We start from the raw sequence: 24644 nt of genomic DNA on the forward strand, positions 1-24644 counted from the left end.
ATGGATGGTACTTCACCTTGTCACTAATGCTTAGAATTGCTCTGATCAGAAGCTGATGCCAGCTTCTGTTCCATGTTTTTTGGTGTTCCATGTTTAGCAGCAATGACCAGCAAAGTAACTTTTTGTGCTACCTACCAGAGCATTTTGTGTGTTGTGACTGGAACATGCTGCGTATGCCACTTAATCAAGAAAGCAGCATCTGATGACAAAGTCGGCCTTTTGCTTTCTCAGTTTACTGCAAAATGGCAATACTCGGTGCTTGCAATTTTAGCCTGTATGTTGCTGTTGTATTGTTTGCCTTTAACTAAAGACTGGTCAAATAAGGAAGCTAGCTGTGAGCCTTCTGATGTTGCTATGAATCTGATTTATGTTATTCAGACAGGAATTTCACAAAACCCTTTCTCTCCCTTCCTTTCCTAGTTTCCTTGCAGTAGATCAGACACAGTGATGATAAGCAGCAGTGAAAAACCTTGGAATCGGTCTTTGCATGCGCTTTTTCACCTGTAGCATTTTGGGTACTGAGCCCTTTAGAAAAGGCAGACGTTACCGTGCCTTTAGAATTTGCTGAGTGCTGAGGATTCGTTAAAGGAAACCCACCTCTTTTCAAGGTCTTCAAGGTAAGCTATTTCCACCTTACAAGCCTGTCAGCTGGGGGTGAACGCTCAGTTCTTGCAACTTAACCCCTATAGCATAGCCAGCCTTCAGAAGACCTATCAGTGAGTGCTTAGCTTCCTTCTAGGCTTCCTGTTTTAGACGTATACGCGTAACAGAGTGTGGAGAAGCCGCACAGTCTCTTTTCTTCAGTTTACCTGGCCAGTCTAAGTACCTTGACTGCGTGTAAATAAAGCACAGTCGGCTTCCGTGATAATGTCTCTAACAGAGCGTCCCCAGTGCCTATCTGCTGCTTTGCCGTCCTGCCAGAACTGATCTGAGTAATGTTGTGTCTGCCTCAATTTATACATCTGCAGGGTCTGAGAAGGTTTCTGGAGCTTTGCAAGCCCTCTGGCCCTGGCCTCCAGAGCGGCTGCCTGTTGGGCAGGTGACTGTCCCAGGGCTACCGTTACAGCACAGGCCTTTAACAGGACGAGTGGGCTGAATTGTCCAGTTGAGTTGTGGGCTGGTACTTCTCACATTGGTCGCAGTGGATGGATGTGTGCCTTACCTGCTTCCTGTTCGTGCAGGATATATAACAGTGCTTGCTGTTCATCATGCTGTCTGTCTCTGTAGGATGGAGGAAGAGATAAAGAACGATTGACAGCACTGGTAAGTATAACAGTTCTCACATATGGGATACCTTATATATTGGCATACATATCTTTGGGGGGGGGGGGGGCAAAATAATATTCTCATTTATGTAAACACAAGAGTAGCTTCCTAGCCTGGTTTTATTTATGCATTTTCATGTACTAATAATGACTCAAAAATAAAAAAATACCCATTGCCCAGTAGGGCATTTGCTACTAACAGAAGCAGTCTTTAGACTGCTCCATACTGCAAGTCCTCTTGGCAGCACAAGGGGGAAAAGTCTCTGTAAAAACTGTCAATAATCCATAGTTGTTTGCAATGTTCAAAAGGAGAAATTCAATTGCAAACCATACCTCGGGCTAGCATGTCTCCTTTTAATCACATTTGGAGGCTTTTGTACTTGTAAGTGCTATGAAAATGCTCCTGGGATTCATGGAACTGTCAGGAAGGTGTTTGGAAAATGGTCCATTATGCTACTGCTACGAGAGGAAATACAAAATGCAACGTTGGTCTTACTGAGAAACCCAAATATTTTAAATAAATATCAAACCCTACCCAAAGAGCTGGACTGAATGAAAAGACAAGTTTATGTTACTCCTGTGAAATACAGGACATGTCACTCACATTGCTTTGCTCCTGAGTATGCCGGGATAAGCAATGGTTGGGTGTACCTTGTGTCAGATTTTTGAACCCATTCACATCGTTGCTGAAATGAAATTAACTTGCTCTTCATGAGTTCATGGTATTTAAGTGCGCCGATTGGATTTGCCTTCAGTTAAGCATACAGTTAACCCCTTTTCATTCTAATTAGTTGAAAACTGAGGATTTCCTTCCTTCTGTTTTGAACTGATATGTAAGAGGAAATCCGTAGATGTTCCTGTTTTGAGTAAACCTTTTACTGAGGGGTTCTACTTGTGTGTTTAAAAAAAGAATAGAAAGAAAGAAAAAGGTGGGATTGATTCAGATTTAACAAGAAGTAGCAGAACCACTTAAGAAGGCTTTGCAGCTAAAGAGCATAGTGTGAAAATGTTCTCTCCCTGTTTACTTTTAACCTCTGGTTTGTCTTGGATCTGATTCTTAGTAGGCGGTCTTATCCTACAGAAATTGCAGCCTCTATCGCCACCCCTTTTGTGAAAAGGGTCTTGCCTGAGAAACTATGAAAATGCATCCTTCTGGGTTATTGTTTTTCTTCATAGCAGCATGTTTCACTCCCATAGCTGAGTGCCAGAGTCAGAAGGTAAGTCTGTGAGTCTTTGTTTCACAGTTTAACGTTCATAGAACAGTTGTTTGTATTTGGATGATTGCATTTTGCAGAATCCTTCTCCTAAAACCTCTGTTTTTCATTTCCATTTAGTTAGATGCGGAATAACATCCGCAGTTAAACTTTTAAGACTGTAACATACCTTTTCTGCTTATGGGTGGATATGTGTGTGGTCTAAACTAAAGAGCTGAAATTAAGGTTGGAGAGACTTGCTTGAATTTAGATTTGCATTGATGATCAGCACCGAATGCAAAGGTAGGAATATGAAAAGGCTGGTTATCTTTGTCTTCTGCTATCTTGAGTTTGCGTGATGGGAGTTTGGTGTCTGGCAGGACAGATCCTAAGTGTCCCATGAGAATTAGTTAAAAAAAAATTTAATCTCATCCAAATTGTTTCTGTGCAACAGGGTGAATTCATTTTTTTTCACATACATTTCGCAGCAGTTCCCTGATGAGGAATATGGAATACTTTCCATGGGTTGATTTTGTTTCAACTTCTGTACCTCAATTCTTGTGTTTAGCAGCAACATCTAGAATATATGATGCCTTTGTAGATCTGTGGTCTAGGCTTCTTGGTGAGATATCCTCCTTTCAGTAGGCTGGAATGCATGCTAATTCATATTATATTGTCTGCTGCCATTGCCCTTCTTTCCTGCTATTGGAGGAGTAAACTAGTCTACAAAGTCAGAAACTCTGTGAGGCCTTTGGAAATCTTACTCGCTAGAGCTGTCTAGGCTATGGAAGGGTTTTCTTTCCTTGACAACACTTGAGACAGGCCTTGAGAGGAGAAGGCAGTCCTTTGCTAAGGAGGATGCCACTGAGTTTGAAAGACTTAATTTAGAAAAAGCAGAGCACTGAAAAGACACTTGAGTGTCAGAATTAAGGTGGATGCTTTTGATATAAACCCCTCCTTTAAGGGGCCACAAATGGCTATAAGCATGCCCGTAAAGGCAGTAAGAATTTCATGAATGCCTCTGGGCTTGTAGGATAATTGAAGTGACATGAGCACAAATTGGATTTGAAGAAGTGTTTCTACTGGTATTTTTTGTTTGTTTGGAAACAAAAATGGGTTCCAATATGCTAATGCTCTGAGAGGCATAGGCTCATATCTTCAGCTGGTTTAAGGAGAATTTTGATCTTTTGATTTGGTGACCCAGTGTTTCTGCAATCACTGTAAATGATTTTTATAATCACTGAGGGGTCTGACCTGGCAATGAAACAGTTAACACATCAGGTAATGAGTATCTACACAAAGAGATAGGAAATGTTTTGAATCACCTCTGGAGCAATTTATTTAGTCCATAAGAATAACCCTGTTTTAGAGTTGTTTCCTAAAAAGGCTCTCTGAGAGGAAGAAAAGAAATATTTAAAAGGCTATAAAGGGAGGTCAGGGAGAAGCAAGGGCCTAATGAAATCTTCCCTAGTATTCTAGGATGGCCGTTGGATTTGATTGCACTAGAACGACTGTGATTCCATGAGAGACCTCCATTGGCTTGCAGGAGCCTTGCAGGGGGTATTGAGAGAGAAAAAAAAGGTATTTTGAGCTAGTATTTGCTGGAGAGGCTTTCTCCGGGCTCTGATTCTGTGGCTCAAAAATGACATCATATCTGTTAGCCTGATTTGTTTTTTCTATACCTCTTTGTACCATCTGGGCTGGGGCAGATGCTCCAGATGTGAGAACTATAAGAGATTTTCCTGCTGGGAAGAGACCAGGCCCGGGCTGCGCTGGAGGAGGGGTTCGAGTCAGGTTTGGGAATGAGGGGAGTGCTCTGTACATCCCTGTGCATCCACTACTCCGTGCAGCTGGGACGTGACATAGGGAATGCCCCAGTGCAACCATGGATTCTTGTAGCTAGTTGATTACCAAAACCACTGTGATGGTGGCAAGATGAACTTGCTCTTAATGTGACCTCTGAGCTAGATTGTTCATCCTTGTGCTGAAAAGTTGCACAAGTTCAAAGGCTTCTGTATTGAGGAACTACCAGTCTGTTCAACTAAATGGTTACTGAGAACTTCTTGAGAGGTTACATGACTGTAGTGACTCAACCATGTCAACCAACAGCTCTGTTTTGTAAAGGGTGAATGCACTGGAAACTTGGTGATTCATTAGATAATGACTGTTTCCAGAACTGGCTCCCAGGATTGTTGGAGCCAAACACTGACCTCCAAATGTGTTTTTCTTTCTTCCTTTAAGTGTTGCCTTGCAGAAGGATTTGTGTTGTGGTGTAAGAGGAAAAGATAAAAGGAGAAAATGAGGAGAATGACATTAGCCCTTAGAAAAATTCCCAGCTTACACTCTTGAGGTAGAATAAGAGGAGCATGGACACTTGTGAAGTAAGGAACATCTTTGCCTGAGTAGGGGCAGGGGAAGGAAACATGAGGGCATCCAGAAGCTCAGATATGAATAAACTGAAGTGCAGAAGGCAGTGGCTGCTCATGCACACAGATGTAAGGCAGTGAACGGGTGCAGGGAGAAAGCACAGCCTGGCCTTGGCAAGACAAACCTCAGTGTGAGTAGAAGTACCTGGCTTTTAACTGCTGTTGGCTGCAGCTACATCTCTTCTGCTTCAAAATGCTCAGATTTTGGAACTGTTACAGAGCTTCCTTTTCCTTGCTTTGTACCTAGAGTGTGATACAATACAGTCCAGGCTTACAACATGATCTAATCAGAACATAGCCTCTTTTCACCTGCCACCTCTTGTGGCCACCATGCAGGGTGTACCTCATACATCATGCGAGGCAGTGCAGAAATGGGCCTCTGGACCTCACTGACTTTCAGCCCACCAGGCAATTTTGGTACATCAGAGAGGCAGACATTCCTTCTCACTATTTCCTCTCTAGCACCTTCAAACTCAGAAATAACAGTCACAGATGAGCCCAAAAGAGCAGTGTATCACTATTTTTAAAGTGATGCTGTGTCCTAGGAACCGTCTGATTTTCTATCTAACTTTAGTTCTCTCCAAATCTTGAGAATCCAAACATAACATTTAAGTCTCTTGATTCCCTCTTCTTCTGCTTTTCCAGGAAGCAAAACTTTCCAGAAAGTGGCTATTTCATCAGTTCTGTCACTCTGATGAGAAGGAACATACTACTTCTTTTTTTTTTTCAGATCTTCCACACAGCTATTTTCTTCCCCTTTTCTCCTGCCTGTTGCTGCTGACACAGCATATTTACTTATAAAAAGGGGAAGATGTCATTGGAAAGCAGCCTAAACCTCATGAAGTATCCTGGAAAGATAGGGTAGGGGAAATTCCACAAAAACTGCCATGTCTTAGAGGCCTTTTTTTGTGCTGAAGATGAGTTGCAAATAACTAAAGCCAACAGAGAGGAGTGATAGCCTTTCGCTTCCTGCAGTGTCCATCTTCATTTCCTCCACAGGTGGAGGAAAGAGAGGAAAAATTGTGTAAGTTGATGCCTTCATCCACCAAAGTGAAACACTTAATGGCCTAACTGTATCTGGCAGCCAACTCCTGAGGCTTGAAAGAGGATGAAATTGAAGATTTTGGAGGGCTTTAATTTAGGGGAGTTTTGTGCTCTACTGTTTGTGTGGTCTTTTTCATACAGATTGAGAAGCTCAGGAAGCTGGTAAAGGTTTGATGTAATTCTGACAGTGTTAACACCATTGTTCATGGGAAGACATCCACTTCTGTATTTCGTTCTCCGGGATCTTCCCATTTCTTTTTCTGAGGCATTGTGTCAGTGAAGGTTAAGGCTGGGATTTGATATGACCAGAGAGGAAAGAGGTGTACAGTTCTGCCTGAACTTCATGCCTGGCTTCACCTGGCTCCTTTCAAAATCCCAGCTTCAACCTGGAGTCCTAATTTGTACTCAAATCAGCCAGTTGGGGCTGCTTCTTCCCTACTTTATTAATGGCACTGTTGATCTTTTGAGACAGAGTACTCTGGAGGTAGTACCTCCTTTATCCATCCATATCACCTCTTTTTTCTGTTTTGCTACATATCTTTTCTGATTTTTTTCCATTAAAAGGTGAAATCTCTTCTCACCATACTTTGTGCCAATGGGAAAAAACCACAAGGGACAGCAAAGGTGATCTCTTTCCAGCTGCATAAAATTAGTAATGCTGAGACTCACAGAACAAGGATGGATGGAGTTGGTGGATCTCAGATTTATTTTGAGCTGTTTATAATGCAGAGAAGAGAGTTCTTGACATAACAGGTTCCTTCAGGATTCTGCCACTGAAGGAAGTGGAGGCTACTGTAGGGTAAGGAAAGTCTTCTCCTGACACAAGGAACAGAACGGTTGGAGCTCAGCCAAGAAGGAAAGAGCAGAATGCAAACAGGGATCATAGATGTGGGAGCCCAAGTCCTGAAGTGCAGAGAGACTGAAAGGATTCTGGCTTATAGGTCATAAAGCTAGGCCTGTTGGAGGCAGGACCCAGCTGGGACTGTGAGCTTCTCTTACGAAACAGATGCACAAGTGGTAATGAATGGCCCTGTGAGGGGCCACCATAGACGCAGTTCTTAGGCAGCATTTCCTGCATGGATGGCTGCAGAAGATGGAATCCATGAAGATGGGAAAATACTCAACAACTCTAGGCAGAGGTGACATGGCTGTGAGTCAGGAAACTGTTCCAGGAAGACATCCCTGCAGAGCTGGGAGTTGAAGGTTATCTCTCAGGAGGTTTTCCTGACAGGGTCTGCTGGCTGTCGTGTGGGAGTGCCTTCCTGAGCTGTCGATTATGGATGGGAAGCAGCAGACTTCCTCCCTTTCCCTGAGGCGTATGCATGCATTTGGGCTTGCTTAGGTTCAGGGAAAGCAAAGCTGAGCTGAGATTGCTGATGGGAGTCTAAAATAGGGAGATCTGGGCATGTGAGAGACGCCCCATTAACTGTGTTGTTCAGTGTTGTCCTAAAAAATCCCAGATCAGTGTCTCCACCCAAAATTTGATCTAATGTTTTTATTTTTAGAAAATAAATTGCCTGGAACAGCTGAGGTCAGCTGTGCTTGTTTTCCAGTTGGTAACCTTTTGGGCTAAACACAGCTTATGCCTCGCAGCTTTTCTCTGCCATCGTGAGTGGCAAACGTTCTCTCCTTTTAAAGAGAGTGCTGAGGGCCCCCTGCACTTGCTTGATTCCAAGAGTTTAGGAACCTTTTTGTGGTAAAATCATGAGCTTTAACCGCAAGCTGGCATGCAATGATGATTATCCTCTCTGAGGCTGTATTTTTCTTTGTTCTGGCTGCTTTTCATTTGAGGAAGCAAGGTTTTGAGGGTAGAGGGATATGGAAAAAACCTGTGAGGAAGCTTGAACCACTAGAGGGAAATTTTTCTGGTTAGATAGAGGGACATGCTGAATTTATGACCAGCCCTATCAACTGTGTAAGTGTCCTATCTGATCTTTTTGCCCATGTTTATGAGGTCCTTTTCACTTAAGGTCAAAACATCAAGGGCCATTCAGATAGTCGGATAGGTGCAGAGCAACTTTCATTTAAATCTCTCCCAGCACCTCCTCCAAGACAACTGCCATAAGCATTACTCGTATGAGCAGCTCCTGGTCTCTGGGGAACAGACTGAACCAACCTCTTCGTTTCTTCACTGGTGATTTCATTGCTGTTCCACAGGTCTGAACTGAATTGTGTCATTGGCATGGAAAGCAGGAATGCTATGTTGCATTTTAATTCTGTGTCCCCTGCAGAATGTTTAGGGCTTGTTCTCACATGCCACTGCAGCATGTTTGCAAAAGATCAGCTTAAATTAACAGAGTAGGATTATGATTATTTTAGAAATATTTAGAATTTTTGTGGTGCGGTAAGAGGAAAGAGAAGGGAAAATGATGGCAAAGATCTCTCCTTCCAAAGTCACATGGCTCCTTACAGCAAAAAAAAAAAAAAAAAAAAAAAAAGAGTTTGAGTCTGACAGGGAAAAAGCAATCATCATCATTTGCAAAGAAAATAAAAGCTATTCTTTGTTGCACCTCAAGTGTAATACGTGCCAACTTTGGCTGCTCCAGAAGACTTGAATTTAATTTTGTAGATAGGTGTGATCTGCCATGTTGCTTTCTAACTGAGGTCCACGCGGGGTAATGTCCATCAGCGTAACATCATGGTTTAGCCCGCGTGAGTCTGTGGTGAACCACAGAGAAGCTATTTTGATCGGGGCCCTCCCTGTTCATCATCTCAAGAATGGTGCTGAAGGCTGACCAGATGAATTACTGAAGTAACAAAGTAATTTAGAGCTTATTTCCATTCTGCTTTTTCTTTTTAAGTTAAAATCCATGCGATGCAACGTCAAGATGACATTTACCTCGAATACAGCATGTACTTCTTGTGCTGCAGCTCCTAAAATGTTTTGTCCAAGAGGCTGGATAAAGACCACCCAGGGGTTAGGAGTGAGGGACTGCAGGTAAGGTCTTTTTCCTCCTATTCACATTAAGATTTTGTTACAGTCTGCAATATGAGGAGTCACATTTCAGCACAGGCTTTTCTGATATGGTCTAGCAAGACTCTCAGAGGTGGGACCAAACTCCTCTTGGTGGTGCCAGACAATGTAACAGCAGAAAAATTGTATATTAAGAAAAAGATTTTCAATGGGAGGATAGTGCACCATTGGGACAGGACACAGAATGGGGTCGAATATCCATACTCAGAAGTTTTCAGGCAAAAACTTTGCCCGGGCAAAGTCATGACTAATTTGCTGTTGATGGTCCCAATTTGAGAGGGAAATTGGACTAGAGACCTCAAGAAGTCCCTGAAATCCCCGCGCCCCCAGACTTCTGTGATTTTGTGAAACAACTTTCTGTAAGATTAGGGGAGCAAATAATACGGTTGATTCTTATTGACTGGGGAACAAAATGACAACCAGTCCTCACACCTTTGGTGCCTGCATACATCCATACACACACACACACACACACACACACACACACACACACACATATATTTGATGATATGAATATTTAATAGTCATACTGCTGTATCTGTGCTATTTAAAAACCTCAAAGAAGTTTATGAGTGTTCATTCCTCAAGCCTCCACCTATAAATCAGGAATGTAGTATTTCAGATGAACAGCAGCCACCCCTGTTTTTTTGAAGCACCTGAGTCATTGCTGTTAATGGAGGTATGGCAGGTCTGAATGAGTTGATGTAATGATCCACACAATTTTGTTTTCAGGTGCAGTCCTAATCTTGTTATTTTTGTCTCCTTGCCATTCCATGGAATTTTCCTATTATATAGTTACTTTTACCTTGCCCTGAACAACTTGAGCTAGCTAATGCTGCTGTAGCAACTAAACAGAGGTTTGTCTTGCATAGTAACCTGTTTCAGATCCAGCATTTGGTAGTGGATTATTAGGGAAAGAATATAATGATATTTCCCCTTGTATATCCTCACAGCTTCCAGCAATAATCCTCTGAAGTTTTAACCTTCCTAGTTCTCCAAGAATTTCTTGTTCTTTTGTTTCTTTTGTGCTTTGCTTTTTTTTTCTTTTCTTTTCTTTTTGCTCATCTGTTGAACTGGATGCATTTCTATAGGTTGGCTCTAATAGGAAAAGGGTGAGAAAATTTTCAATTTACCAAGAAGTTTCTCAAAAAACCCACTATACATTATTGTTTGCAAATCTGTTCAATAATGAATGTTAACAATTAATATATAGCTCCATTTTCTTCTGTGATTCACTATTCTGTGTGAATACTTTAAAAATAGCTATAGCAGTCTTGCAATAATCACAGACACATATAGGAGTTAGATGGAATCAGAACAGGCAACACTATTTGAGAGAAATTCCAAATTCCTTTTGAAAAGGAAGTTATGCAAAAAATAAAATAAAGTGTAAGAATAGTGCGAGTCCCAGCTTTTTCTGAGTGTTTTCTGCTGCTGTTGTGGTAGTGGCGGTTGTACAGACCCAGGAATAGATGTATACCATTATGGAGCTGCATACATGCAGAACAAGAGATGCTCTGCCGCCAGGGGTTTACATTGCGTGGAAAGGTGGTAGATGAAGGTTGAAAAAGAGAAAGATGTTCCTCTTGAATAATTAAGTGGTTTGTTCAAGATCACATGGAGAATCAGTGAATAACACAGGGTGATGAATCCAAATTTCCAGCATCTCAATCTGGAGTATTCAGTGCAAGGCAGAAAGGGATGAGTCCTTCAAGGAAACTGTTCTTTCAAAGTTCTTTCAGGAGTGAAGTCTAATTAGAGTTACCCCGGAGGTCCTAACTCTGCCTCTATGCTGTCTAACTCCAGCATCCAAATTTTCTGTCCTGATGCCATCAAACCGTCCAGGGTCCTGTCTCATGCCCAGTTGCTGGCAGAGTTCTTGTAAGCAGTCTTTGGAGCTTAGACCAGTGGGCTTCCTTAGAGAAGACATAACCAGAGACTGCTGGGAGCAAAACTCTTGTGTGCCCGTATGGCTTTGTAGCTCAAGACTAAGATTCTAAGCTGGGTCCAAAGTGCAACAGAAAGATAGTGAATGAGCATCCAGCCTCCGGCATGGGGGAATCTCTGTGCGTATATGGTTTCATTTCTTGCATCAGTCTGTCACAGTCATTGGTACTGCAGTGTGATTGCTTAGAAACCCTCCAACAAGTGTGTGGTCAATACGAATTCATAAAAACTATACTGGACCCAAAGTTTGTGCTGTGATCACAGATCTTGGCTTGTTCTTTTTAAGATACACTGTCAAGTTAGGAGAAAATACGCTTTCCCTGCCAGGGTGCCATCACATATGTAAGAAGGAAATTGAAGAGAAAAAATGCTGCCCAGGATTCTGGGGTACAGAGTGCTATGGTAAGTTTTTCATCTCTTTACAGAGGTCTCTAGCTATAGAATAGCTCAAACCAATTTTAACATAAGACATTAGATAGGAATTGAGGTGATTAATTTTCATTATTCCCCTTCCTGCTTTTTGAACACTCATAAGATCTCCCTTATCTATCTAGGAGGGTCAGAAGATAATCAGGAAAGAAACCTTTTTGCTTCAGATGAGTTGAATCCTCTTACATTTAACACACAACATAACCTGCTTTGGTGAATTTCCTTTTGTCTGTTCTTCAAAAAAGAACATTTTGGAAAGGGATTTTTTTGTTCTTTTTTAAGAAAGTTTCCAAAGGAAGAGGAGGATATTTCTTGCTGATGGCCCTTTAATTTGGAATGTGTTTGCCATGTATGCTTCTGAATAGTTTGAAGCTAGTCAGCAGGTCAGCCACTGGAAAGACCTAGCGATTCCACCACTCCCATTCACTTTTTTGCTAAACAATTAAAATTTGAAAGTGTTTGGTTTTGTTTCTTCTTGTCTCAATAATCTAAAACCAAGGCATACCCAGCAAAACAGTTTTTATATGATTGCCTAATAATGGAAATATGGAGAAAACTCTCCTACAGAAAATGGGGAATTGCTTGAGTTTCTTCTCACATAGAAGTAGTTTGAATAAACAATTGGCTTGATCAGAGAAATCACACACCTAAAATTTTCAAAATCTAGAATGTCTCTAGAATTTGGAGGTACTCCACTTCAAAGACACATAGAACATGTTTTTCTTAGCACATTCTCATCTCTTCATGAAGTCAGGAGAAGCTGCAGATGCTTGGGATCTTCGAAAAGCAGACTCCCATGTGTCCTGAGTTCAGAACTACCATCAGTGATATCTCCTATCACTGATGCTAGCAGACTGAAAATAGTGGCTGGATCCCCCAAAATGTTTAGTAGTTTTGTGGAAATTAAGTCAGTTACAACTTTCTGGAAGCTTTCTTAAGCTTTTTTATTAAAGGTTAAGTGGATAATATGTGTCAACTACTACAATAGGAAAATAAAATCATTAGTGATTTAATAGATGCTGATTATCCTTCTTGTTTAGATGGCAACCAGATTGCTCCTTGGTGCCACTCCTGGCCATCTTCACTAGCTCTGGAACATTGCTAGCTGTGTTGGATAATCAGGCAGGGACTTTACTGGTTGAGAGCCCTTTGCTTTTGGAATGCCTGCGGGAAGAGGAGATAGAAAGAGGAAGGGAGTGCTGATTTTGCACTGTGATATTATTTGCCCTGTCTCTTGTTTCCTAGAGTGCCCGGGTGGCTCTGAAAATCCTTGCAGTGGCCATGGGATGTGCTTGGATGGTATACAGCGAAATGGGACATGCATTTGCAAGGTCAGTGCACAATTTATTCTGCAGGTGATGTGCTTGTGTCAGAGGGAGTTGTACAGTGTCCGTGCAGGTGCTTTGGATGAAGGCTGGTCTTCCGCATGGAAGGTTCTTTCATTCCAGCATTAATATCTGTGGTCTTCCTGAAAGATTAGTGCAGTCTGGAACAGCACTAAAATACTATTTGGTGAGAGAATGGAGTTGCAAAGGATCTCTAGGAAGAAATGAAGGAAGAACTGCTTGGGGTGGGGATTTAATCCTCTGATCAGTTGAAATAATCAGTGTCTGGTGCCATTGTGCCTTTTGCATACTTGGATGATATACTTCCCAAATTAACCAGTCCTGCACTGTGGCAGCCGGATCCTTCCTCTCTCAAGAAAAGCAAGAGATGCCAAAAAGAGGGTTGAGGGCAGGGGATTATTTTTTTCACTACAGATCCAGACTTAGTACAGCAAAAGTGTGGATAGTACAGCAAATCCCTTTCTCAGAGAGATAGTAGAAGCCACTGGTACATTTCTGCCTATTTGTGACCAGGATGTTGTTTCCTCAGTGCCCATCAGAGTTTTGCTGGTGTTTTGCGTGTCTTCTGCTTGTAGGCTTTCTGTGTGGTCCTCTTGCCATGAGGACTCATTGCTACTACTAGAGCATTGGACAGATCTATTTTCCTTATTGTATTGCTTCAGCTATCATAGAAAATTAGAGATGAGGAGAGACTTTGAGCTATGACAGTGTTTGGAACAATGCAACAGTATGGGAAAAATAACATCTAGTACATTTTGCACCTCTTCTAGGAACAATACAGTGGTTTTGCCTGCCAGAATTGTCGAGATGAAAATCGTTTTGGCCCAGACTGTCAGTCAGGTAAGGATTGGCAATTCTGGTGAAGCCATCACAAAAGTACCTAAGAGCAAGGAAGGAGGAAGGGGAGGCTGAGTGAAGAAAGGTGCTGAAGAAGAAGGAGAGATGCCATCTGACACTGTTTAATAGTGCATATCTTGGCATTTCGTCTTCCTGTCCTTCTGATATGGCACTACTTGGTTCATTTATTGGGAAGGAGCTGAGATTCTGGTCTACCATGAGTGTGCTGGACTGGTACAATGGGAGATTTGAGGCCTACACTTTGACCATACAGTTGTCACCAAAATACATTAAATGCCAGCTGTCTTCTTAAGGGCTATCACCTATGACTCATGAAGTGGCCTTGTGTGAAAATCAGGCCTCTGTTTTGTCAGGCTGTCATAACAGTCCCTCCTTCCTTGCTCTAGAACGGCAGGAGACCGAGAGGAGTGGGAAGTTAAAACACGCATCTGAAAAGCTTGTCCAGATTTTGCATTTGAGAGTGCTCTTACAGGGCAACACTTTGTCCTCTTCAGCCTGGGACTTGCAGTATGGCCTCTCTAAGCTCCAGCTGGCACAACTTCTCTTTTAGAGGGAACGAAGCATGCTGTGGACTATTGATGGGAAATCAGGGTGCCAAGTCCAGGGCATTTGGCCAGTGGATAACCAGAGCCCTACACACTGCCCTGTAGCTCTTAAAGTCAGATTTGTCTTGGCTTTCTTTGCAGTATGTGACTGTGTGCATGGGGAATGCAACAGCGGTGTCACTGGAAACGGAAGCTGCACTTGCTATGGAGGCTACACTGGCCCCAGATGTGACCAAGGTAAATACAATGGTAACTGAAAAGGGGCTTTTGAGCTAAATTATGAAATAGGCTTTGATATATGGAGGTGGCAGAGAGATAAATAGCTTGGGAATATAGAGGGAAGATGATGAGAGTACAGGAACACTGGACAGAAGGAAAAGCTGGGGTCTGTTCCCCCACTCCGAAGTGACAGTGGCCAAGATGTATCATCTCTTTGTGCCTCTCTTCTTTCTCTGGAAATGAAGTAGGTCTTCCTTTTCTCTCTTTTGTAAGATGTATCTTCCAAAAGTGCCCTTCATGCTCAAAGGGAAAATTCTCTTTACTGTGTTTCCAGAACTTCCCCTTTGCAAAGGCGTAATGTGTGAGGCTGACAGCCAGTGTGTGGTAAAGGATGAGACAGCAATGTGTGACTGCAAGCCAGGCTACAGAAAAAGTGGGAGCACTTGCCAAGGTGACAAACTTCGTGGTGACCCTAAATGGTCCTCCATTTGGAAGAATATTCTGCAGCTCTGCATGAATCTGATGACTGTGCCTACAACAGTCTACCTAACCATGGAGGCTTAAGGACCTGATTTTTAGGAATCCCTTTAATAGGAATCCATCCAGCACTTGCCTGTATGTATGTACCGTATAACCATAACAGCAGGATACTGGTGAGTCTATGCCAGTTTAGATGATGCCTAAAGACATGTAATTTGTGTATTTCTTCAGTGATTTAAGTTTAAGTTTGTGGATTGTGTCTGTTAAAAGAAATTCAATAACATACATGTGACTAGCTAGCAATGGATAGCTCCATTTTTGCTGGCTTTTTTCAGTTTTAGCTGCTGAATTGACCATACTGCAGTTTCAGGTATTCTCAGACATGATGGAAAATTAGAAGGAAATCCAAGCATCATCTTTCTATTACTGCTGTTACTGACCTTTGTGTTATTGAAGTAGTATGAGGAATATCTCTTCCAAATTCTTCCAGTTAGAAAATCCAAACTCTCTGCTCTCTGAAATTATATATTTGCCTGGGAAATTTTAGAAGTTTAATAGAATAAATTCCTGGTCCTTCATTCCTCCTCGGCGCTTGGCTTTCTGCTGTACTTTTTTGAAAACAAAAATTTGGTTACTCTCTCACCTTTCATTTCTTTATTTGCAGTTAAGGATCCCTGTGCTTCTTCACCATGCTCTCCCTCAGCTGTATGTAAGGTTCTTGGACCGGGAAAGTATGAATGTACCTGCAAAGAAGGGTTTCAAGGAGATGGGAAGATATGCCAGCCCATAAACCCCTGTGTTGATGGCAATGGCGGCTGCCCAGAAAACTCTACACTCTGTGTTTACAAACATCCAGGAGAAGTAAGCGCAACAGCATGTCATCAACATGTATCTGAAAACAGCCAGCCAAGAATTTCTTTCAATGCAACTCATGATTGTATTGGTCAAACCTGCTATCCTCACTTTAAATTTTGCAAGTGGAAATCATCCGTCTTTTATTTTGCAAGTGGAAATCATCCGTCTTTTTCCTTTCCTTTTTTTTTTTTTTTTTTTTAACTTACTGGGTAAGTGATGATGAATGCAGAATTATAATCACAACTTTGTCTTCCCATAGGCAACTTGTGTTTGCAAGCCTGGTATGAGTAGGAGAACTTCTTCAGCAGAATGTTCTGTGTTTCCCAATAATTGCCATGTGCGTTTTTGTGATGTGACTTCCACATGTGAAATTAATTCCCAGGGGAATCCTAGGTGAGTCAGTCTAAAGTTTGCTATTAAAGAAGCAGATTCTGCAGCTAGAATGGCAGTTATGTTTCGCTGTGCGGAGGGAACAGAGACCTAAGTCAAAATAATGTGCCAGAGTCACCTTTTGAGAAGAGCCTGTTTGTAAGAAACCCACTGAAAGTAATAAACTCACTGCAAGGTTTACATCAGTAAGTGTGAATCTTGGCATGTTGGTCACAAGATGCTTTAAATTTGAGACAGGAGAGTCTTCTGTGACATGAACTGGAGGAATAACTCAGCAAGTTGGTGGTAGTTGTAAGATATTATGGTGTTAATGATCCATCACTAAAAAGTGTGGGTGTGTGTGACTACTGTTTGGTTAGTGTGTTGTTCTAAGAAATCCCACATTTGGTTCTGAGGGCTAAGTCTTTGGCTCTTCTGTCACTCAACCCTGTAAGCAGGAAACAAATTAGAGTTTTAGAATGACAGGGAAGGGGAGTTGAGGGAAGACACTAGACTTCATTTAGTCCTCTTTGGAGTAAAACACCTTATCAAAAGCACCTAACAAGTTGATACTTCTTAGATGGGAAATACTGCCAGATCTACGATCATTTTGGCAAACAAAAGACAAAGGCAGACAAAGGTTCACAGAGGATTTTGTGTGTTACCAAGAAAAACTGGAGCTTCTCTGAGAGTCAGAAGAGAGAAAGGGCAGTTCCATCCCCTTGATGCTTCCTCTTCAGTGCTGCTAAAACTTCTAGCACTCCCTTGCTCACTATATGCCCCGACCGGAAAAGAAATAGTTACTTCCTCCTCCGAATGTATGCCAGTGAAGAGCAGGACCTTGCGCTCAGCACAGTCCCTGCCTTTAGCATATCTGTTCCTTAGCAGCTGGCATTCAAACCTCTGAGGCTGGAGTAATGTCAAATATATCCCCAGTCCTACACATCTTTGCATCTTTGAACTAGCAGGAGCAGAGCTGACACTTGGACAAAACCCAAACCGGAAAAAACGTGGTTATCAGCTAGTAATCATAGAATCATAAGGTTGGAAGGGACTTCTGGAGGTCATCTAGTCCAACCCTGAGCGTAGCCCATAAGGGGATTGAACCCGTGACCTTGGCATTAGCAGCACATACAGGGATTGAACCCGTGACCTTGGCATGAGCAGCACCACACTCTAACCAACTGAGCTAAACTGGCCCCCAATTTTGAGTAGTTTCTGAGTAATGACTACAAATCTGTGCGAATCAGGACAGAGATTTTCACATGTAGATAAGCTTTTCTGCAAAAGCCATTAGCCTCTCTGAAGCTTTCGTTAAGTCTGAGATGAACCACAACTAGCTGCTGTGCTGGGACTGACACTTTTCACTGAGATACTACGAAGTTGAGGCGTCACAGAGGAGCTATTTTTTTACTGATGTTTCACTTACACTTTTGGTTTTTATACTTGACCTTGGGTTTTCAGTTGCTCTTTTGACTGTTACTGACTGAATACTCAAATAGAGAGGTCTTGATGAATATATTGTGACTATCTGTGCACTGAATTTACTCTAGAGCAGACAACCCTTATGTTGATTATATCTAAGAAAGCATCCTCCTTTTTATTTAATCTCGAATTTACTTGCACTTCAGAAATGTCCATCTTATTTTCTGTCATTTAGTTTAGACAGAAGTTACTAAATTCTTTCCTGCACCTTAAAGTTGGGATTCATCTTCCAAATGCAGATGTTGGTATGTTGTCCTACTCAAATTTGTCAAATCTGTTGAGAACTGCTGCATAATGGATTGTTATGTTTCATTTTTGTCTCTTAGCTGTGTCTGTAAAGAAGGGGAGATTGGAGATGGGAGAAGTTGCTATAAAGATCTCATGAGTGAAATAAATCAACACAATTTACCAGTAAGGTCTAATAGGAGATTAAACGTCGCCAAGAGAATGTTTGGTAACTGTCTTCTGAATTTGTTTAGGGAATGGAGCAAAGGTGGGGACAAGAGTGTGTTGGCAAAAGTCGAAGCTGCCAGTCATAATACATTTATTTCACAGTGTGTGACTATGTGCTGCAAAATCAAATAATTCACATATCTAAACTCATATTATCAGTTCAGACTGTGAACTGAGAAAACCATTGCGAAGATCAATGTGGAAGAGTATTTGGTATTTGTCAGTCCACAAAAGAAGGGGAATGTATGGCTCAGGGATGTGATTCAAACCCCTTTGTATCGAACCACCAGTGTGCCTCCAATGTGTGGATCTGTGCTGAAGGTTCAGCAATCTTTCAGCTATGACTAAGTTTTCAAGTAGAGGTATCTATGTACGCAAGGCTAGTGTGCCATGGAGCCTCATCCTCATCATGGTGGAACATCTATTTGATTTTTTCACCTAAGCCATTAAAAAGTCTCCGTGCCAGTTCATATTATGTATGAGTGGCCATTATATAGATGAAAGGACTTTATCCTGTGCGCTGTTGTACTTTTTAAGTGAGGAATTGTTTTGCAAAGTGTAGAAGACTTTCAGACCCCATGTACTGTAAGTGTGGTGTCTGCAGAGGTTAATTTTTGCCTCTTTGTAATCCAAGGAAAGAATGAGAATCCTTTAGCTCATGACAAAGCATATTTCTGTTAGACACGTTCTCCAGATTATTCTCTGCAGAGTCTTCTCTGTCTCCTCTGACTTGACAGGGGAATAGAGAGATGAGGCCCAAAACTCAGATTAGCATTTGTGAATATCCCTCTTCCCTCTACATGCCAGTGTTACCAACATTCATTTTTTGTATGTTTTGCATAATCGTTTGTGCTATCAGCAACTGCCCAAAGGTATCCGGGTTCCTAACTAGTGTGCAGTGGAACTAAATATCTAACATCCTTTGCTGACATGGACTTTGTTGATGGGCAACTGATGACAGAGTGAAGGCTAACTGCTGTGGATTCAGAACAGCTTCTCAAGAAGCATTTAGTCTCAGTTAATTCTAATGACAACTGGAAATGAGTTGTGTCATGGGCAAGACTGAAGACATAAGAATAAAGTAGTAAGAATATGTGAATTAAATTACTGTGAGTATTCTGCAAACTTCAGCAGTGATCCAAAGTGCACCAAAGTCATCAGCAATCTTTCAACAATTTTGTGGATAGCTGCTTAAAACTAATAGCCACCACGGTGGGCTCTGATACCTTAGGAATCCCAAAGTCCTTCTTGCAAAGATATACTAGTCACTTGCATCAGGCTGAAGACAGGTAGACTGGATTATGTTGTTAATCAGAGGAATAATCATTACTGGAGTTAAACCATATGCCAAGTAACTACTTTATGTTGCCACTCTTTTTACAGCTTCTGGGTGTTCATTGTTGCTGACGAAGTATGGGCCTTTCACAGTCTTCGTACCAGCCCTTGCTCCGATTTACAATAAAATGGAATTTAATGTAAGTTTTCTTGCTTTTGGCAAATTTTTGCTATCTTAGGATTTCTTCCTGCCTGGCTTCTGTAACCTATAAAAACTGATTGACAACTGAGAGAGAAATTTTGGAAGGCAATACTTACACAAGCAATCTCTTGGGGAGACTGTTCATTGTCTGGCAGAGGATGTTACATCTCAGGCATTATTTTGAAAACCTCTATCTTCAATATGCTCAGAGTTTGTTTGTTTTTAATGTCAGGGAATATACCTTCGGAAACTTTAAGTTCTTCTGGGCGTTCTTCATTTAAAACTCCTACCTCCTCTGTATGACTATTCTCAAAACTTTAGGTGCTTTCACTGCTTCAGGGTGGGGTTCTCAAAGGCATGCAGCAGTAGTTAAATTCTTCTCCTACTGACTTCTACTGATGGATGTTTTTGGAAGTCACTCTCTACAATATTATGAATGACTCCTGATCCCTTAATTAAGCTACCCTGAATCTTGAGCAAAAATGTAGGACCTGAACTTCATGTGGGATTAAGATTCCCTAGCCTTTATGTGAATTTTATAAATACTTCTGATCTTTACAAGAGGTCAGTCCAAAGCTCTGCTCACAAATCTGAATCCTGAAAAGAAGTTGAGATCTGCATGCAAGTGCTGAATTTTGGCTGTTCCTTGTTAGGGCCCCAGATATGGGTTTGGTGTTGGCTTCTTGAGAAGAATTCACTTTACTAATGGGATCAGCAAGGATGACAGTGCTAGAGAAAGCTATTGTTGAAGCTGAGATAAGAGTTTAGGAGTCATAGTACTTTTTTTTTTTTTAATTAAACTGTGTTTATTCACCATAGTTTTTCATAGCCAAGTCCATAACCAGGTCATCCATCCTTAAGATAAGAATGTACAGAAGCCATTTTGCCAACCACCTACATAGTCCAACATAAACAAAGATTGTGAGGACTTTGTGCAAGTTTTGTAATTGGGGGCATGCGGGGAAAGTTTTAAAATTGTCCAAATATAATAGATTTCTTTGTAGAGGATCCCTCTGAAGCCACTTTCAGGTGAATCAGTTTCCCTGTGTTTGAGTGTATGTATACAAACAGAAGAAAAAGATTTGGTACGATGGTTCTCCAGTGAACCAAAAATGAAGAGAGAAGGTCAAACTTACATGCTAAGAATGTCTGTGTGTATTAGTTGGAAAGAGGTACAGTTATGGCTATTTTAGTAATTGAGGTTTTTAAAGAACATGCCTTTATTTGGTCCTTGTTCCCCAAAGGATACCATTGCAGAGCATTTATGCAGAATGCACATAGTTCCTGGTCTGCATTTGTTAGAAGACCTGATAAACATCAAGACTTTGTGGACCTTGTCTGGACACCAGCTGACATTCAGTAGCCAGGTAAAGGATCCCCTAAACTAAACTGAAGCCCTGGATCGCTGCGTTCATGTAAGGCTAACTGAGGCTCAAGTACGGTTTTCTTGGTGCACTTTCTTAACTAGAAAACCTTTTTCTCCAATTAGCTTGCCTCTGATCAGAACAGGATTTCATTTCCACTTCTTTAAGAGAATCATTAAGTTGTAGGAACTAAAAATGTAGCAGATATATTAGATTGCTACATATTTTACAGCACCATGTCTAGTTTTAAATAGTCCAAAAGACTTCTCTGCTGCATGGTTCTTACCATCCCCTTGTGGTATGTGTACACAGAAATGACATTGAACTATTTTTCACTGCTCTTAAGTTGTTTACGTTTCCTCAGATCTAAGAAGCTAAGTCTAAGATTTATGCTAAAGTCTTGTTATTACAGGCACATTTAAGACAGATGTTGGCATCACTGCATCTGTGCTGCAGTAGATTCCAAAGTCAGTTATGGGGAGTGCCGCCAGAGAGACACTCTGTGATATGTGTCCTGGTGGTCATGGGGCTAAAGGAAAAGGTATGTGGGAAGAAAAGGCTGTAAAGTCATATTGATGTTTTCCAAATAACAGGGTATTTTGAGGGTTGAAGTTACTTCCAGATTCGAGATGTTCACAGCTCCAGAGATTTCTCTTTCATCAGCTTCTTACACAAACTAGAGACACTATTGCCTCCCAGTAAGCTCATTTGTGGGATCCAAAGCAGCGTGATGTAGGGCCAGACACCCCAGGCAACTGCTTCTCCCATCACGCAGAGAGGCAGTTCACTAGAATCTGACTCCTAAGCTTGGGAACGGTCTTTCCTGAGCTGAGCTTATGTATGTATTCAGGAAAAGACACCTTGTCTCTGCACTGTTAGCAACTGCAACATTCATGTGGCTGGAGTGGGAGAGGCAGCAAGTCTCCTTTTGGACTGAATGCTTCTCCTTGGAGATTGTATGCTTGGACACAGCTATGTGCTGAACATTTTCCCCTTAGGTTGCACTTTTTTCCTCATTTTATTTTAATTTTTGTGGTCATCTTAGCAAAGAGTTTTTCATCATTCTGTTCTGATATGGAAGATTGTTTTCCCACTTTTCTTTTTTCAATTGACTCATGTTTTCCAACATCTACTGTTCTCTCTCCATCCTGCACTCTTCCTGCATGCATGCTTGCAGCTGGTCAGGGGAGAGCCATATGCTTCCTCTCGGAGGATCTAGCCTTGTCCTTGAGGTTTAGATGTAATATGTTTAGATGCAATGTGTAGATGAGGTGTAATACGTGTGTGTGCCCAGCATACATCAAAAGGACAAAGCACTATTTGGAGTCAGGGAATCTGAACTGGGCTTGTCAAGCCCTTTTTAAATCCCTTTCCTGTTTGTTTACTCGGGAGTCTTTTGATCTGGGAAGTGTGCCCTCCCCTTCCTTTGTGTCAGCCAGAGTCCTTAGTGATAGGAGCCGGAGTTCAGAGCAGAGAGGGACAATTCAAGAAATGTATGGTTATATACAATGTAGAAGAGCCAGCCATCAGCTGCAGTACCGTATAACTCAGGGAGCCTGACTCTGGCTTTGTTATGAAGTATAAGTGGAACGCACTGAATGGAGCCTTGGTTTGTAGGTATATTGTGATACCATGGATATATTTACCACAAGAAAATAACCTTGTATTATTATCCAGGTGCACAGCAGATCATTTCGCTATCAAGACCTACCAGGGGAACTGTATAATGTTTTGCATACAAATATGCCAGCAGCCAATGGCATTATACATATTGTTAACACTTTAAGGAAAAAAACCAACTCTGACAACACTGGAAACCCACAGGTACACAGACGTTCTTATTTGTTCTAGAATAAACGTTTAAAAAAATCTATTTCAGTGGTTGAACTTCTTAAATCAGTGAAGCTTGTCTTTTTTTCAGGGAAAAGGCTATTTATTTTGAAATTATACTCGGAAAGGTTGTCTTGTATTTAAAAAAATGTGAAATGAGGACAAATAATCACTGCAGACATTTGTGTTTTGAAGTCATGTCTTGAATTTAAGACACTGGTCAGGAATTTAAGAGTTTTCAGTTCAGTCTCTGCTAAGCACTTTTCTTTGTTAGCTGTGAGAAGTATTTCTGCTATAGCTACCACATGACTCTGCCTGAGTATTTTTGTTTCCATATGCAAAAAAACAGCCCTATTACCTAACTTCTTTCTTGTAAAAAGTTACCCATAGAATGACACATCCTCTTGGATTTGTTAGGATTTTGGTAGTAATCTGCACTTACTTTGCATGATTTTAATTAGACTATAAAAACAGTAAGATTGTTTAGTGTTATGATTGCATTTTCTATGTTTAAAAAGCAGCTGGAACAACGTGTTGAGTATTAGTAGCTCTTGATTTCAAGTGTCCTGATTCTGGTGTATCCACTATGTAAGTCCTTGGTCTTCATGTGGGTTTGATTGGGCCCGTCAATGATATTTAAGATTGTTGTCACTTAAGATGCTCTCAGTCTTATGACATGCGCAAGTGGATGTTTTCCAAAAATGTGCGTCTGAGGGAAGCTGGGCCCAGTCCAGTGGGAAAGCTGGGGCTTAGGTAGCTGCAGGGAAGAATTGGTAGCTGTTCTGGTCATGAGGCTGTGACCTAGCAGTCTTTCCTCCACCAGCTCCTATAAATTTTTGGTACCCAGTACAACACTGGCTGTCACAACACTGCTGATATGCATGTTCAAAAAGCGTCAGTGGATACAAACTTTTAAAGCAACTTTGAGTGTTTTTTGTGTCCCACAATCGGAGTGATTTTTATCCACTGTCTTCTAGGAGGAGTAGGAGGTGAGTTGGTGGCTGGAAGAGAATGCAGGAAGGATGCTGTGAGGGTGGAAGGCACAAGGGTTTTGGTTTTCCAGGAGCTGTTTTAGGGGCAGGATGTGAGCAGGGTACTGGTAGCAACTGTCATGATCCAACTGCAATGCAAACTGTCTACCAGGATCTGAGCTAGCCTTATGCCAACTCGTGCCTTATGCCTTTGAGCCAGAGAGGGGCAATTTACTCTGGGATGGCAGGACATCCGAGAGTGCTCCCTGCAGATTTTGTCTTTCTCTGGACCCCTTCAGACATTTCGTTTTCTTTGTGGTGATGGCTTTGCAATGAAGGCTAGTGATCACACAAGCTATTTTTGGCAGCAAATCCCTTAGTATCAGTGTTCGCTGGAAATGTTTTGTGCCTCTGCATGTTCTGCAAGAAGCACTTTCTGCCAGAAAACATGCAGATTTCTGCAAGTGCAGGCAGATGGCAAGCATCCTTTCATAGGCTCTGGTACTTGGAAGGTCACTCATCTTGGTTACCTTTGTCTTTCTGTACTTCCAGTGTTGCATGCCTAAAGAGCACCTCTTGCTCCTTTAATGGAACAAAAGTCTTAACAGGCAACCTGGCAAAAAGGCAAGCCCCAGTTTCCTCCATGTTCTTGGGTGTATGCATACAGATTGTGTTTTCCAAGCACTGGGACTCGTCTGCAGGTGGCGGAGTAGACTCTTGTCCTCAAAGCATGGGGTGGGCTTGAGATGACAGAGCAGCTCCGCTGCCTTTAAGCCCAGAGCTGATTTGTATATGACTGCAAGTAGTATGTCTCTGGTTTTAATGATGATGAGTGATTGCCTCTTCATTTAATTTATTTTCTGCCAAACAGATTAGGATTACAGAAGGGTGCTCAAGAGCATGATGCCTTGGAATAGCTGGTTGGCTGTGCATGGGAATGAGCTTGTGCCTAAGCTACTGCAGGCTCAGTCCTTGCTAGGTCAACTGACCAAAATGGTGGTTTTGAATACTCGGAGGCTGACGACTTTCTGTAGATCTTTAGTGGGCAACCCATGAACGTCACTCAGACAAAGGCATTCCAGTTTGTGCTCAGACCTGGCTTCAGATCCAACCA

At 41.7% G+C, this 24644-nt stretch overlaps 1 protein-coding gene across 3 annotated transcripts in view; it reads left to right on the forward strand.

Annotated features, from left to right (window-relative positions):
• The first annotated feature begins 420 nt into the window (after nt 1–420).
• Nucleotides 421–24644, forward strand: part of STAB1 (stabilin 1) — a 64746-nt gene continuing 40522 nt past the window's right edge. The window contains exons 1-15 of one of the 3 annotated variants that reach the window (XM_085302509.1): nt 421–617; nt 1182–1263; nt 2327–2482; nt 8730–8866; nt 11136–11251; nt 12524–12609; nt 13395–13464; nt 14169–14264; nt 14581–14697; nt 15391–15587; nt 15841–15974; nt 17762–17889; nt 19272–19363; nt 20610–20732; nt 22407–22553. In XM_085302509.1, the coding sequence (XP_085158635.1) occupies nt 2402–2482; nt 8730–8866; nt 11136–11251; nt 12524–12609; nt 13395–13464; nt 14169–14264; nt 14581–14697; nt 15391–15587; nt 15841–15974; nt 17762–17889; nt 19272–19363; nt 20610–20732; nt 22407–22553 (1524 nt within the window). In that variant the 5' untranslated portion in view covers nt 421–617; nt 1182–1263; nt 2327–2401. Of the gene's footprint in view, nt 618–1181; nt 1264–2150; nt 2483–8729; nt 8867–11135; nt 11252–12523; nt 12610–13394; nt 13465–14168; nt 14265–14580; nt 14698–15390; nt 15588–15840; nt 15975–17761; nt 17890–19271; nt 19364–20609; nt 20733–22406; nt 22554–24644 lie in introns of those variants that run through there. The other 2 variants (XM_085302510.1, XM_085302511.1) reach the window with 2 other exon arrangements.

Source organism: Rhea americana, unplaced genomic scaffold, assembly GCF_003343005.1.
Source record: "Rhea americana isolate MKP2758 unplaced genomic scaffold, rheAme1 scaffold_19, whole genome shotgun sequence".
Taxonomy (NCBI): Eukaryota; Metazoa; Chordata; class Aves; order Rheiformes; family Rheidae; genus Rhea; species Rhea americana.